This window comes from Salvelinus sp. IW2-2015, linkage group LG31 (genome assembly GCF_002910315.2).
Source record: "Salvelinus sp. IW2-2015 linkage group LG31, ASM291031v2, whole genome shotgun sequence".
NCBI classification, from domain to species: domain Eukaryota; kingdom Metazoa; phylum Chordata; class Actinopteri; order Salmoniformes; family Salmonidae; genus Salvelinus; species Salvelinus sp. IW2-2015.
Genome location: NC_036870.1, coordinates 5,038,103 through 5,054,819, shown reverse-complemented (window position 1 = coordinate 5,054,819; position 16,717 = coordinate 5,038,103). Strand labels below are relative to the sequence as shown.

Below are 16,717 nucleotides of genomic sequence, written 5' to 3'. Positions count from 1 at the left end.
CACCCACATGGGTAAAACCAATGAGGAGATGGCACGTGGGTATCTGCTTCTATAAACCAATGAGGAGATGAGAGGCAGGACTTGCAGCGCGTTCTGCGCCACAAATAGAAGCAACACGAGTGGTGTGGTCAGCGTGTTAGCTTTTCTGGCATTTTTWAAGTTTCCTTTCACAATATATTATTAATTTCATTTTTATACATGACCCTAAGCACGATAGGATGTTAACTACAATCATATCGCTAATGATTACTATTATTTATGTCCAGCTCATGAGGCCCATTGTTGATGTGAGGCCTGTGGCAATTGCCTCTTCTGTCTAATGGTAAGTTCACCACTGCATCATATACTGTGTTGAGTTTCCCATTCACTACCCTAACCTTCCATTTTTGCAAGTTTGTCTAAGGAGGCTACCTCCGAATGCGCTACAATACACTTCCATAGTTGGTTTCATTCATTGGTTTGTATTTGTATTTATTATGGATCCCCATTAGCTGCTGCCTTCCTAGGGTCCAGCAAAATTAAGGCAGTTTATACAGTTTTAAAAACATTACAATACAAYCACATCACACTGTGTGCCCTCAGGCCCCTACCACATATCTACAGTACTAAATCCATGTGTGTATGTGCCAATGTTTGTGTTGCTTCACCGTCCCTGCCGTTCCATAAGGTGCTTTTTTCTTTAATTTGTTTTTTAAATCAAATTTTACTGCTTGCATCAGTTACTTGATGTGGAATAAAGTTCCACGTAGTCATGGCTCTACGTAGTACTGTGCACCTCCCACAGTTTCCAGAGTCTGATGAATTCATGAATGCCATTTTTATGTATCTGCATCCAGTATGATGGAAGGTCATTTTGTGTGAAAATGCTAACTAGCTTAGCACAAAGACTAGAAGTCTACAGGAACAGCTAGCATGCTAACACTTGATCAGAACACAAAAGTGACAGATGCACAGATGGTGCCAAAACTGGCACAGATATTCTCCAACCTCCTCACGGACATCAGACTCAGCAGAACGTCATTGGTACAGTAATGGTAACAGATTATGTCCCAAATGGCACCCTACTCCCTACATAGCACTGGTCAAAAGCAGTGCACTACAAAAGGGAATAAGGTGCAATTTGGGAGGCAAACATTGGTATACAGAGGACTATATTGACTATAGCTCAGTATTCAACACCATAGTACCCTCCAAGCGTATCACTTATCATTAAGCTTGAGGCCCTGGGTCTCAACCCCACACTGTGGAATTGGGTCCTGGACTTCCTGACGGGCCGCCCCCCAGGTGGTGAAGGCAGGAAACAACATCTCCATTTCACTGATCCTCAACACTGGGGGCCCACACAGGTGCGTGCCGTCAGGAAAATAACCTCTCACTCAACATCAACAAAACAAAGGAGATTGTGGACTTCAGGAAACAGCAGAGGGAGCACCCCCCCAGCCACATCAACGGAACAGCAGTGGAGAAGGTGGAAAGTTATGTTCCTCGGCGTACAAATCACTGACAAACCCACACAGTGTGGTGAAGGCGGCGCAACAGCGCCTTTTCAACCTCAGGAGGCTGAAGAAATTTGGCTTTTCACCCAAAACCCTCACAAACTTTAACAGATGCACAATTGAGAGCATCCTGTCGGGCTGTATCACCGCCTGGTACGGCAACTGCACCTCCCAAAACCGCAGGGCTATCCAGAGGGTAGTTAGCCACACCGTGTCCGGGGGCTAACTACCTGCCCTCCTGGACACCTACAGCACCCAATGTCACAGGAAGGCCAAAAAGATCATCAAGGACAACAACCACCTGAGCCACTGCCTGTTCACCCCGCTATCATCCAGAAGGCGAGGTCAGTACAGGTGCATCAAAGCTGGGACCGAGAGACTGAAAAACAGCTTCTATCTCAAGGCCATCAGACTGTTAAAACAGCCATCACTAGCTGCTGCCTACATATAGACTAGAAATCACTGGCCACTTTAATAATGGAACACTAGTCACTTTAATAATGTTTACATATCTTGCATTACTCATCTCATTCGTATATACTGTATTTTATACTATCTATTGCATCTTAGCCTATGCCACTCTGTCATTGTTCATCCATATATTTATATATTGTTATTCCATTCCTTACTTAGATTTGTGTGTATTAGGTATTTGTTGTGGAATTGTTAGATATTACTTGTTAGATATTGCTGCAATGTCGGAACTAGAAGCACAAGCATTTTGCTACACTCGCGATAACATCTGCTAATCATGTGTACGTGACCAATAAAATTTGATTTGAGGACTAGTCAGGCAATCTCTGGATTCCATTTTWGGCTGAAATACATCTTACATCACTCGTAAAATCCTAAACACATTGGCTAGATTCACATGGTCAACAAACCCTACTTCCATCATTTGCATTATTGCGCAAAGSCACAGATACTACTGTTGAAATGCTTCTTGGACTCCCTATTCTTCAAAAAAATTAAGTAAAACTGGTTGTGTCACTACAATGAAAACATAACATGATACATTTCCTTTACTGCCACTGTSCCCTTCATAGCTACAAGTAGTCCATTTCCGCCATCTCCAGATACTTCGTGAYGTAGTCCAATATGACCGTCTCATTGGCTGCGTCTTTTAAATAAAAGTGAGCTCCGGGTAGCATTTGCACTGTAAAATCTCCAGATGATATGTCTTTCCATGCTGTTAAATGAGAAAAGGGAAAGACACATACCACATTTACAGTTGCRATGGAAACAGATCACCATTCGGTTTCAGCAACTACACTTCTAAAGCAACTTCAAAAGGATCACAGGATKGATGAAGACTTCTCTCAAGACCTTACACAAACAGCCAGGAACCTACAGCTGAACTGTGCTCATCACTTAGGACTCTTAATGGCCATGTTTTTTTTGTTTTGTTGTTTTTTTACACATGTGCAGTACTCATACAGTCATGCAATTTGTGTTAATCACAGGGTGTTACAGCAGTGTAACTTATGGAGAGAATCGCTAGACATCACATGGAAAGCAGACGTGCACGAGACATCAGAGCTCTGACCTTGTAAGTCATGAGGCATGTCCTGCTTTCCATCGAAGCATGTGACTGGGCATGAGAGGAGAGGACTCTCTGGCCGGTCACACCTGGAACACAAGAACAATCTTTATTACATATTTATACATGTGTAATAATTCATACAAAAGCAGCTCAAACATAGACCATGTTAGAATTAAAGAGCGGCTGCCTTTAAAAAGCAACGAATCCCTTTGAAAACGGGCTATGTAGCATCGATTAAAGTCAAAAACAGTTATTTTTGTTATRAAGTCAGTCTCATCTAAAATGGAGTTTGGAACATCCAGGCGCCACAATGGGTAATTTCATTTGACTGTATTTTCCCACTAACATGGGGTGAACAGCTGCGGTGATTGCACTCTATCCAATAGCATAGACAGTGAAACAGACCTGCCCAACAACTCCGACTGATTAAGACATGTTGCACTTTTCTTTTTTTTTTTTTACTTGAGAAATACTCCAAACAATTATTTAATTTTATTTTAACTTGAGAAATACTCCAAACAATTACTCAACTAAAACATCCGACAAAAAACGTCAACATTTATTACAGATTTCTTGAGTTATCTTAGATTCATTCGGAAGATTTTGAGGAAGTGAAATAGGCTACAGTGTCTCATGGGGGACAAACATTAACCAACCGCGGAACCGGTCAGGAAACACACCTCCAAGACTGAAATCTTGTTTTTCTAATGAGAAACAGAAAAACACACGTGCCAATCGGCGTGTTCAGATGCTCTTTAACTCCATAGCCATTGAATTATACAGTGCATTATAGGGAAATAATGCACGCTCTAGAATGCCCTACTAGACAATCAGAATTGAGTATTCAACAATGCCATGGTATAAGGGGTAATAAATGTGTTGCTAATTAACATTTACAGCCCAGAGATGCTAATAGAATGTGCGTCCCAATAATATCTCCCATCTTCTGAAGTGTGCACTTGTTCACTACTARGGGAAATGTCCACCATATTTCTTATACCAGCAATTTCCTTTCAAATTAGTGAAAGTGCGCACTTTGGGAGGAAAGAGAGAATTGTGACAAAGTTAGAGATGCCCACCTGTAGTTCTCCACCACGTGGAGGTCGGCTTTCAGCGCGGGCAGGAAGAGCTTTACAACCTCAGGATTGGCCAGTAACTCGGGGGGAGTCCCACCAATCCTGGTCATCCACTGGAGGAACTCCTCGTCTGATAAATCACTTCTCTTTGGGGCTTGGATACGCATCTCAGACTAGAAAGGAAGGAAAAACTAAAAGGATGACTGCTTTAGGTCAGTACATTAAGTGATAGCATTTCAAAAGTTATCAGAAATGCCCATATGGTTACATTTACATTTACATTTAAGTCATTTAGCAGACGCTCTTATCCAGAGCGACTTACAAATTGGATTACATGTCATACAAATGTCGTAGTAAAGTTATATTGTATAAATGCTGTTCCGTTTTTTACACGATTGCTATTATAGTACTCACGTAGGGTGCAGAGGCACCAGACAGGAAGATGTGAATTGGTTCCAGCTTGTGGACTCTTTTCAAAGTATCTGCTACAGCAAAGCTGGTCATGGCGCCAAAGCTGTGACAGTGCAGATTAGCTATAAAAAGGTCATCACAATTCTGACAACTTTGGATCAATAAAATGTAGCTTCAGATAAGGACCATGATGACTATAGATCAAACAGTGCCCTCAGTAATTAAGTGTGCCATCGAAAACAAACTGTACTCGTGACAACCTGATTTGGTTCTGGGTGACGAGATTCATACCTAAGTGACACTGATGACACTTTTCGTACTTGTACCTGTGGCCAAAGAAGGCAAACGGTTTCTCCTTGAGCACCGGCAGTAGCACATTGATGACCTCATCTACAATCTGCTCCATGCTTTGAAAGAAGGGCTCTTTGGCTCGAGCCTCCCTGCCAGGAAGTTTAACAGCAAACACTAGCAAAGAGAAAAGTGGGAGATACATTGTCTGTATTACAGACATTTCCTTTCTCCTTTCCCTTCACAAAACCTACAGCTCATGAATCGTGATGCAACTTCAATGAACCAATCCTATTTTTATAACATAATTAGAGCCCRACCGATATGGTTTTCTTGGGTCCGATACTGATTTTAGGGAGGAAAAAGTCACCGATTATCGATATTGTTTTTTTAGAGGTGGAATGAAAAACTAAATAAAAATTCCTACACAAATTGTGCTCCAAAGGATTAACAGATACTCTAAAGGATGATTTCTTAACTAAATATTAAAATGATTTGTGGTTTACATCAAAAAGCTACTATATCCTCGACAAATACAAAACACTTGTTCAGTTTACATTCTTAGGTAGAACTTAAAGATTTGTCCATCTATAGCAGAGGATAAAAATGCAGAATTGTTTTGTTGCTGAAGCACCACAAGCAAACTAATAAACAAGAAGGGATGAATGAATTACACCGTCTCAATACATCTGAAACGTCACTGTTCACAACCTATTTCWGTACCATGCAGTTCATGTCACCACTAGGTGTCAGCATTTGTTTGGAGTAGATTCAATGCAGTGCTTTTCAATTCAAACTTTATTTGTCACATGCGCCRAATACAACAAGTGTACTAAAAATAAATTAATAAAATGCAAATTAATTACTTAAAAATCATACAATGTGATTTTCTGGATTTTTGTTTTAGATTCCGTCTCTCACAGTTGAAGTGTACCTATGATAAAAATGACATGCTTTGTAAGTAGGAAAACCTGCAAAATCGGCAGTGTATCAAATACTTGTTCTCCCCCACTGTATATGTATATATATATACACACACAGAAGTATGTGGACAACCCTTCACATTAGTGGATTTGGATATTTCAGCCACACCCGTTGCTGACAGGTGTATAAAATTGAGTACACAGCCATGCCCACACAGCCATCTCCATAAACAAACATTGGCAGTAGAATGAGCTCAGTGACATTTAACGTGACACCATCATAGGATGCAACCTTTCCAACACAAGTCATCCGTCAAATTTCTGCCCTGCTAGAGTTGCCCCGATCAACTGTGCTGATATTGTGAAGTGGAAACGTCTAGGAGCAACAACGGCTCTGCCGCAAAGTGGTAGGCCACACAAGCTCACAGAACGGGACGCCCAGTGCTKAAGCGTGTAAAAATAGTCTGTCCTCAGTTACAACACTCACTACCGAGTTCCAAACTCCTTCTGGAAGCAACGCCAGCACAATAACTGTTTGTCGGCAGCTTCATGAAATGGGTTTCCACAGCCGAGCAGCCACACAAGCCTAAGATCACCATGCGCAATGCCAAGGGCTGCTGGGGTAGTTTAAAGCTCGCTGCCATTGGACTCTGGAGCAGTGGAAACACGTTCTCTGGAGCGATAAATCACACTTCCCCATCTGGCAGYCCGATGGACAAATCTGGGTTTGGCAGATGCCAGGAGGACACTACCTGGCCCAATGCATAGTGCCAACTGTAAAGTTTGGTGGAGGATGAATAATGGTCTGGGGATGTTTTTTTTAAATGGTTCGGGCAAGGCCCCTTAGTTCCAGTGAACTAAAATCTTAACGCTACAGCATACAATGACATTCTAGCCAATTCTGTGTTTCCAACATTGTGGCAACAGTTTGGGGAAGGCCATTTCCTTTTTCAGCATGACAATGCCCCCGTGCACAAAGCAAGGTCCATACAGAAATGGTTTGTTGAGATCAGTGTGGAAGAACTTGACTGGCTTGCACAGAGCCCTGACCTGAACCCAATCGAACACCTTTGGAATGAATTGGAACGCCCAACATCAGTCCCCGACCTCACTATTGCTCGTGGCTGAATGGAATCAAGTCTCTACAGCAATGTTCCAACATCTAGTGTAAAGCCTTCCCAGAAGAGTGGAGGCTGTTATAGCAGCAAAGGTGGGCCCAAATCCATATTAATGCCCATGATTTTGGAATGAGATGTTCGACAAGCAGGTGTCCACACACACTACATCCCCAAAAGTATCTTGCCGGCTAGATAGAGCCTAACTACATAGCTGTCTAGCTAGCCAGCTAACGTTAACTAAGTGAGAATGGGATGAGGACAGGGCTGTTTGCTTGGTGAAGTGTACTTTTGATTATTTACTTATTCAAATATGCTGTCACTAGCTGTGGCAAGTTACTCACCATCAAACCCCCATGCCTACTCTCTCTCTCTCGACTTAGGGCTGAACGTTGTTCAATGAGCAGCTCGTAGAGTGCCATCTTTAGACAACCATTGAACAATTCTAAAAATTACAGCAAATGAGAAGACTTACTGTATTCGTTAATTCTATGTATATAATATGGCAGGTTTATATGAGAAGACTTACTGTGTTCGTTAATTCTATGTATATCATATTGCAGGTTTATATGAGAAGACTTACTGTGTTCGTTAATTCTATGTATATCATATTGCAGGTTTATATGCGGAATAAAGACCAACACAAATATTTCTGTGAAAGGCTAATATTGCCCGATAATATTGGTCAACCGATTTATCGGTCGGGCTCTAAAAATAATAGTACCTTATTGCCTTTGGGTCTTTGAAAATGGCTATGTAAATCCAATGTATTATTATCATCATAATCATTACCTTCAATGGAGGTGAGGATTTTCCCCCAGCGTGCATAGTGTATGGAGCCTCCRCCTGCCCATGGGAAGCATATCAGCCTGGCCACGGCATCAGGTCTCTTACTGAAGCAGTTGATCACCTTGTCCATTCTACTGTATTTAACAAGAGAAATGAGGATAAGGAATAGGCCTATGTATAATGCGGTAAAATTGAAGATGCTATTTGCTAAGGCCAGCATCCCGGAGTCGCCTCCTCACTGTTGACCTTGAGACYGGTGTTTTGCTGGTACTATTTAAGTTGCCAGTTGAGGACTTGTGAGGCGTCTGGTTGGTTTCTGATTGCCCAATGTCAAACAAACTAAAACGCCTAAACAAAACCATGTGTTAATGCAAGTMATTTGTTTATTGGAGAAAAATGCTCATGTTTAATCCATTATTGATTATCAAGAAGCATAACTTTTCTCTCAAACTTCATAACACWTTCGTCTTCCAACAACATGCAGGAGAWAMCRGCGCAATAGCCACTCGCTCTAACCGCGCCGTGAATAGAGTATATTCAGTAGTCTTTATCCCTGGTATAGACTCGGGGCCTAATCAGCATGCTCTCATAAATGAGCTGACTACGCAMATMATGTTTCAGACATATCAAGTTAYGGTAAGCTACTGCAGGAATATCATCGAATGTTCGCAGTCAAACAACCAATAATACTGCGTGCCTCCGGTTATTTTCCTGTTTTTGTCCAGACTGGCACCACGTCACGAATGGAATCGGACCGAGAGCACCCTTTTTGAGCGAACCACGGTGCGTTGTTGGTGCGCTCCCGTGTGCCGATAGAGTTCACACCTGTCCAAACGAACCGAAAKAAGGGCGAATATGCGCCAGAGTTTGTAAAAAACGCTCGAAACCAATTTGGTGCGAAAGCCCCCTTTACTTTCCTGTGCATCAGGATGCAAAGGTATAATGGAACAAACTGACGACATCTACCAAACACACCAAAACGCAAACTTTTTTTTTTAAATACCAGGTGCAATGTATAGGTTTATAAACTACCGCAAACGAACCATGTTTGTTTGGATTTTGGTCACATTACTGCCAAATCCAGTTCTTACACTTGATGTAGCTTACTAAATCTCTCACGTCACTGAAGAGTAAACTAGTATGTCATACTGTAAATACCTTTCACATTTTTAAATACCTCACATTTTCTCAAAGCAATTCCTTCAAATCGAAAGCTTCCTGGTTCTTCTCTTCCTTTCCTCCTTCTTTTTCTTCTTCTTCTTAGTGAATTGGCTGGCAGATCGCATCCAACTTTTAGATGCATACACTGCCACCTACTGTGCTGGTGTGTGAGGACTTTCACGGCCTACCGACATTAAACTCTTAAGTAATACAAAATTGGGAAAGTTGCCCTGCCAACTATTAGCCCTCTCTAAAAAAAAACACCAACCCATTCCACTATTTAACCCTATCTAATCCTATTCCAGAACCAATGGAGGCTGCTGAAGGGAGGACAGCTCATAATAATGGCTGGAACGGTGTAAATGGAATGGCATCAATCACATGGAAACCATGTGTTTGATGTATTTGATACCATTCCACCTATTGCGCTCCAGTCATTAACACGAGCCCGTCTTCCCCAATTACGGTGGCACCAACCTCCTGTGTCAGAACACTACCACTCAACACCCCCTGCAGCTGTTCTGCAGCAAATCCTTACAATCCCAAATATTTGTGAAGGTGAACGGAAAGGCTCTGGAGCAACGAACCGCCCTTGCTGTCTCTGCCTGGCCGGTTCCCCTCTCTCCACTGGGATTCTCTGCCTCTAACCCTATTACAGGGGCTGAGTCACTGGCTTACTGGTGCTCTTTCATGCCGTCTCTAGGAGGGGTGCGTCACTTGAGTGGGTTGAGTCATTGACGTGATCTTCCTGTCTGGGTTGGCGCCCCCCCTTGGGTTGTGCCGTGGCGGAGATCTTTGTGGGCTATACTCGGCCTTGTCTCAGGATGGTAAGTTGGTGGTTGAAGATATCCCTCTAGCGGTGTGGGGGCTGTGCTTTGGCAAAGTGGGTGGGGTTATATCCTTCCTGTTTGGCCCTGTCCGGGGGTATCATCGGATGGGGCCACAGTGTCTCCTGACCCCTCCTGTCTCAGCCTCCAGTATTTATGCTGCAGTAGTTCATGTGTCGAGGGGCTAGGGTCAGTTTGTTATATCTTTAGTACTTCTCCTGTCTTATCCGGTGTCCTGTGTGAATTTAAGTATGCTCTCTCTAATTCTCTCTTTCTCTCTTTCTTTCTCTCTCTCGGAGGACCTGAGCCCTAGGACCATGCCTCAGGACTACCTGGCATGATGACTCCTTGCTGTCCCCAGTCCACCTGGCCGTGCTGCTGCTCCAGTTTCAACTGTTCTGCCTGCCTGTAGAGATACTCTCAATGATCGGCTATGAAAAGCCAACTGACATTTACTCCAGAGGTGCTGACTTGCTGCACCCTCGACAACTACTGTGATTATTATTATTTGACCATGCTGGTCATTTATGAACATTTGAACATCTTGGCCATGTTCTGTTATAATCTCCACCCGGCACAGCCAGAAGAGGACTGGCCACCCCTCATAGCCTGGTTCCTCTCTAGGTTTCTTCCTAGGTTTTGGCCTTTCTAGGGAGTTTTTCCTWGCCACCGTGCTTCTACACCTACATTACTTGCTGTTTGGGGTTTTAGGCTGGGTTTCTGTACAGCACTTTGAGATATCAGCTGATGTAAGAAGGGCTATATAAATACATTTGATTTGATTTGATTTCTCTGCCTCTGCTACCACAGCCCTGGTTCTTCTCTTCTTCAGGTTTGGTTAGTAAACGGATGCTGAAATAGATCAAAAGTGCYATCTATAGTCTGGAGTGTGGAATTACATGGTAAATCATTTATTTAATATAATTTCTATATATTATATAAAATATTTAAAAATACTTAATTATGGATGTACAGTACTATATATCATATTAAATATATAAATCATGTTATTCTGGATGTATAGTACTGAGGCCAGTGATAAAGTTTGGACTAAAGAGATGGAAGTGTGTTTTTTCCCCATAGGGTCTTTACCACTTTTGCTATGTACCCTGTCSTTATGCATTGCATTGTCAAATCCCTTATAAATAAAGAATCACTGACAACTTTTTTCTTTCACAAAGTGYAATTCTCTTTCAGTCGATTCGGTTCGACATCTCACTATGGGACATGCCCTCTTTTGTGGGTCATTGGTTAAAGCCTTATTCAATCATGCCTAACAGGCCAATCAGCGCTTTGTGGGTGTAGGGGAGAACGGGTATGTTCATCCCATTTTTACAATCAGCATCACTCCATCAAGGGAAATATACTATTCTTTCTAACAAAGATATGTAAGGGATAAATGCCAACGTTCTGTACATTAGACGTTCYGTACATTAGACGTTCTGATATACATTAATGTACAGAACAGAAGCGTTTATCCCGCTTATACCACAGTTGCCCCCAAAAAATATTAAAGCACACATTTACCGGTCTTAAAACTTATTTTTTGGGCCTCCTTAGTGGCGTAGCGGTTAGTACAGCCCCTGGTTTCCTTGTCCATTTGCGCTTTCTGAACGATGTTTCCTCCGACACATTGGTGCGGCTGGCTTCCCGGTTAAGCTGGAGGGTGTTAAGGAGTGCGTTTAAGCGGGTCATGTTTCGGAGGACGCATGAATCCACCTTCACCTCTCCCGAGCCCGTTGGGAAGTTGCAGCGATGAGACAAGATCGAAACTTATTTTCGTTGATATTTTCATACTTTTTATAAGCAAATTAATACTTACTCATCTTTTGATTGCTAGAGACACGACCCAGTCGTTCGTTAGATTAGTTTGATATTTACAATCATGACCCAGTCGTTAGTTCTTTATGTTCCGTTGCCATGCTCAGTGGCAAAGTTCTTATCCCTTGCTTGCTGCTASCTAGCCAACTAGCKACAGCTACCAGAGTATGTGAGCGGAGCTGGAGTGGAGAGAGGAGTGGAGCATGCCCAATTTGACWGGAGTCTGGAGCGAGTTTCGCAAAGGCGGAAGCATCGGCCTTCAAGCCCACTCCAATTTCGCTCCAGTAGCGCTTACTTCACTTCACGAGCTCAGGGCATACCCGGCCCAGCATGCATTTGTAGGCTACTTGTGTGCTGCTATAGCACCTTGCTTTAGGTACTGTCATGGAGTTCGCTAAATATTTTCAGAAAGAAACTGCACTCAGGTGCAAAATCAAGGTGACTTACAAAGATGAGGACCAAGAGCAAGATAGGGAGTGTGGTGAGGGAGTGTGGTGATGTAACTAAAGGCGCTGCTGCGCCTTCTTTACCACGCTGTCTGTGTGGGTGGACCATTTCAGTTTGTCCGTGATGTGTACGCCGAGGAAATTAAAACTTTCACCTTCTCCACTACTGTCCCGTMGATGTGGATAGGGGGCTGCTCCCTCTGCTGTTTCCTGAAGTCCACGATCAGCTCCTTTGTTTTGTTGACATTGAGTGTGAGGTTATTTTCCTGACACCACACTCCAAGGGCCCTCATCTCCTCCCTGTAGGCCGTCTCGTCGTTGTTGGTAATCAAGCCTACCACTGTAGTGTCGTCTGCAAACTTGATGATTGAGTTGGAGGCGTGCATGGCCACGCAGCCATAGGTGAACAGGGAGTTCAGGAGAGGGCTGAGAAAGCACCCTTGTGGGGCCCCAGTGTTGAGGATCAACGGGGTGGAKATGTTGTTTCCTACCCTCACCACCTTGGGGGCGGCCCATCAGGAAGTCCAGGACCCAGTTGCACAGGGCGGGGTCGAGACTCAGGGTCTTGAGCTTAATGACGAGTTTGGATGGTACTATGSAGTTAAATGCTGAGCTGTAATCGATGAACAGCATTATTACATAGGTATTCCTCTTGTCCAGATGRGWTAGGSCAGTGTGCAGAGTGATTGTGATTGCATCGTCTGTGGACCTATTGGGGCGGTAAGCAAATTGGAGTGGGTCTAGGGTGTCAGCTAGGGTGGAGGTGATATGATCCTTGACTAGTCTCTCAAAGCACTTCATGATGACRGAAGTGAGTGCTACGGGGCGATAGTCATTTAGCTCAGTTACCTTAGCTTTCTTGGGAACAGACCATATAACACGAATATAACAAAACATTTATTTTTACTCTAGTATCCAGGCACGACAGGCCTTATTGCTTAAATATTTMAGGATGTTGTTCATCCCTGGARATGATCAGAATTCATGTAAACATTACAGTTTTGAAAACATGGCTTTTCCKCAAACAAAGTGGTCTCTTGGCACAACTTATGGGGTAAATTTAGCCGCGGGACAGAGTTAGTTAAGCCTCAGACACATTTCTCTACTGAATGAAGTATTACCGCTACCTTTTTAAAACCTTGTCTATCTTTTTTCCCCAAGCACAATCAACACAATTACAATCGCTTATTGTCTTTTAGTAATTTTAAGCATCTTTTAACTCAGGCCTAACAGACCTAACAAACACTTTGTAAAAAAAAATTATAACATAGGCCCTGTTACCTCATATCCCAGCGATAATGCCTTGCATTACGCCTGGGAAGAAAACACTTTTGCTCAACTTGCCATTGGCTCAACAATTGGCTCAACTTACCCCAAGGCWAACATTTGGACTAWATTAGCCGGCACAGCTACAAGGATGCACTTTCATGCTAGGTTTAGGACCTCAAGCTTATAGACCCCAACTGATTTATAGAACAATCTTAAAATGATCTACTTTCGTTTAGATACAAGCCTCATGAAACCTCTAACACAAGAAATGAATTTGACTTGGTGAAAATCACTTTTTTTGCACTCAACTTGCTTACTACTTTTTCCATGTGGTTTCTTCCTTCACAGACTCCATTAAATGATGACCTCTTCCTAAATATTTGGTCAAATGATTCATTTCGTGTATGGTTTCTTAGAAACAAGTGTGGCTCAACTCATCCCTTTGGCTCAACCTACCCCACTCTCCCCTTCGCCCTGCATGTCTATATAACACCCTGCAATGCTCTGGTTTCCTCATTCTTCACAAGTCTATTTTGGTAACTATTTGGTTACTAACCTGTTCAACTCGCTCAACTTAATTGCGCTCAACTTAACTGCCTGAGTGTGGGTTACCACCCCACCACGGTGCATTGAGTGGCTTCTTTGCTATTTTCAAGAATTCTGCAAAATTTTGTTTCACTTTACCGAGTGAACTTACCCCAATTAACTTGTTAGCAGTGCTTTTTGTCATTGGCTAGCTACACTAGCTCTACTGCTTTAGCAGATTTCCACTAGTTTTAGCTACTTCTACCCGTGGTCTCTGGCGTTCTGTCGGTTAGTTGAACTTTCGAGTGTCTTAGCTAGCTAGTGGGCTAATGGCACCACAGTTTTTTTAGCTGAGAACCTCTGGGCTAAACCCCCATTCGGTTTGTTTGGCTAACACGAGCGGTGCTGTTTCTTCACAGTGTGTTACCCCACCATTAAAGCACCATCCCTTTTGCATTCCCCTGTAAAAGATAACCTAGCCATGCGTTTCTATCTCAAGTTACTTGGCTTACACATCGAGTCAGCACTTTGTATTTCACGCGATGGCTTGGCTAGCTAGCTATCATCACTCAGGTGAAGATAGCCAGCTAATTAGCTTGCATCCCTGTTAGCKCCACTTTCACTACACCATAAGTATAAAGACTGCATTTATTTCCCACCACCCTGGTAAATAAAGCTTTCTGTTTCTGCTTACCTGGCTCAAGCACGTGTCCCAGTGTCAGTCAATGTAATTTCATTTGCTTTCATCCATCCGGCCGAAATGAGATGTTGACAGGCTAGCAAAGCTTGCCCTGGCTATGCGGGCATTACATGTCCCAGTCTGGTAATTGTGTGGCTCTGTGCTGCTTGTCTCGGCGTAGACCAGGCTTTGGATGCTCTCTTTGACCCCGCTAGCTGTGCGCATAGCGCTAAGCTGGGCCTTGGTGTCCTTAAACATAAGAGTAAAGTACGTGRAAAGCACTGCTCAGGCCTAGCTCTTGATCGAGGATGATTCCATTGAGAACAAGGTCCCAGATGAGGGAGAGGCTATACAGTCTTCCCCTCAGTTCGAGCTCTTGACAAATTCAGAGGTCACCCATCTTTCCCAGGGGGCGAACCTTTCTGACGAATCCAGAAGTGAGGACGATGGCATTTCTCTTGCAGCATCAGGCAGTGCCCCTTTTAACCAGGAAGGGAATAACGCCTAGGGTTGCAAAATTCTGGGAACTTTCAATAAATTTCGGTAAACCTCCAACCGGGATTTCGGGAAAACCAGGGAATTTATTTACAACCCTAATTACGCCCCTGAAAAAGAATGTCTGCTCAGCTTGTGCTGCCCACTGAAGAGTTGAGTTGATAATTAATCTCTCCTTCTTSGAGGCACTGCCGAAGTCAGGTATCATACGCCTACAAGACTAGGATGGGTGCAATCACCTCTCAGGGTAATTCTACATCCGTCCAACAATGTGTATCAGACTGTATGTCGTTGGATGAGTTTTCCTGGGCAGAGCCATTTAAGTCACTTTCTCTGGTGACTGGCTACCCGCACTTGGATAGTGTATTCCTCCTCCCGTGGAGCCTTCCCTGGCTAAACATCTCGACCCAAGGTGCAGGGACTCTGGGAGCCAGCTGAGCTCCTCTCACCTTGATGACCAGTCTCCTCAGGAGTCCTGTGTCAGGTCACACAAGAGCCCCCCGCCTCAGGAACCATAAGTCCCCATTGGGATGGGTCAACACCACTGTTCCCCCAGTTCAGCTCTCTAATAAACAGTCCCATTACATTCAGGCCCTTGGGCCGAGGGTGATGGTTCAGAATGTTCCCATTCAAAACAATCAACCTCTCAAGGGCTACGTTGTCCAGCCACCAGGCCTGGCAAGTTCATTGTCCCTTTAACAGGATAGGTTGCCCACATGAGCAGTTGCCCCAGGGTGACGCCACAGGGTTCCCCTTGTCCCTAGGAAGCAGGTGAGTTCCATTGCTCCTCACAAGGAGCAGTGGTACGCATGTGCGGTCTTCCCCTGGGTCCTACGCACTGAATAGCACAGTCCACTGCACAGGGGGAAGCGGTCTGAGCTCTCAGAGACAAGATACAGCCTCTGTTGGCCAAGGGAGCTGCATGGTCAAAGGGAGGAAGCTCACCAGGTAGTCCCACTTGGCCTCCTGATGAGAGACTTCAAGCTTTGGGTGACCTCACTCCGCTTGAACCCGTCTCTCCACCAGCATTACTGCCAAGGAGGTAACGTCACACTCTGGCGAGATAGATATTGTTATGGAGGGAGCAGTGATCTGTTGTCTCTCAGAGCAACATATGTGCCAGGCTGACTAAACTCAGGAGTTTATCCTGCACACAGGAGATATCTGAGGTTTGCCTCCGTAGGCATAGCCGGATATATCACCTTACCATTCGGTCTGTCCCTGGCGGACATTCACGGAGGGTGCTGAAGTGGCCCTATCCCCCCTATGAGGGAGAGGCTTAAGAGTCCTGACGTACATTGACGACTGGTTGATCTATGCAGACACTCGGTTCAGGCAGCGGAGCACACAGCCCAGCTTTTGTCTCAACTGCTCGCTCTAGGCTTCAGGATGAATCGTGGCAAAAGCTTGCACCTACCGACCCAGSAGAAAATCTATTTGGGATTGTCTCTGGACTCTGTAGCCTGTCATGTAGCCCTCACCGTAGAGACAGCAATGGCTTTTTGCCACTACCTTAGTGTTTTGCCAACATCAGTCACTTACTGGATGGGTCTGATGCTGATTGAGCTCATGACGTCCATGATTGTGGTAGTCCCGCTTGGCCTCCTCCTCATGAGAGACTTCCAGCAACTCGATAGGTTTCTCTGCACCATTCTCCATCCGGTGTGATAGCACCGCCCCCACATCATACGATGAGGCATCACACGATAAGATGAGCTCTCTGTCTGCTGAGTAGTGCACTAGCACTTCAGCTGATTGCAGTAACACCTTTGACTTTGCAAAAGTGTATTCCTTATTCCAGGCCACGTCCTTCCTTAACAGTTGATGTAGAGGAGCTAAGAGGGTAGAGAGGT

At 44.1% G+C, this 16,717-nt stretch overlaps 1 protein-coding gene across 4 annotated transcripts; it reads right to left on the bottom strand.

Annotated features, from left to right (window-relative positions):
• Nucleotides 1-1,963: 1,963 nt before the first annotated feature.
• olah (oleoyl-ACP hydrolase) lies at nt 1,964-8,911 on the bottom strand. Of its 4 annotated transcripts, none has more exons than XM_023976659.2 (7): nt 8,824-8,911; nt 7,645-7,775; nt 4,853-4,991; nt 4,530-4,629; nt 4,119-4,288; nt 3,043-3,125; nt 1,964-2,685 (listed from the first exon to the last, which is right to left on the bottom strand). In XM_023976659.2, the coding sequence occupies exons 2-7, from the start codon at nt 7,769-7,771 to the stop codon at nt 2,543-2,545; spliced, it is 762 nt and encodes a 253-aa protein (XP_023832427.1). In that variant the 5' UTR covers nt 7,772-7,775; nt 8,824-8,911; the 3' UTR covers nt 1,964-2,542. The 4 variants fall into 4 exon arrangements, with proteins under 4 accessions (XP_023832427.1, XP_023832428.1, XP_023832430.1 ...); XM_023976660.2 differs by having other exon boundaries at nt 8,819-8,905; XM_023976662.2 differs by having other exon boundaries at nt 7,645-7,772; nt 8,824-8,898.
• Nucleotides 8,912-16,717: the final 7,806 nt, after the last annotated feature.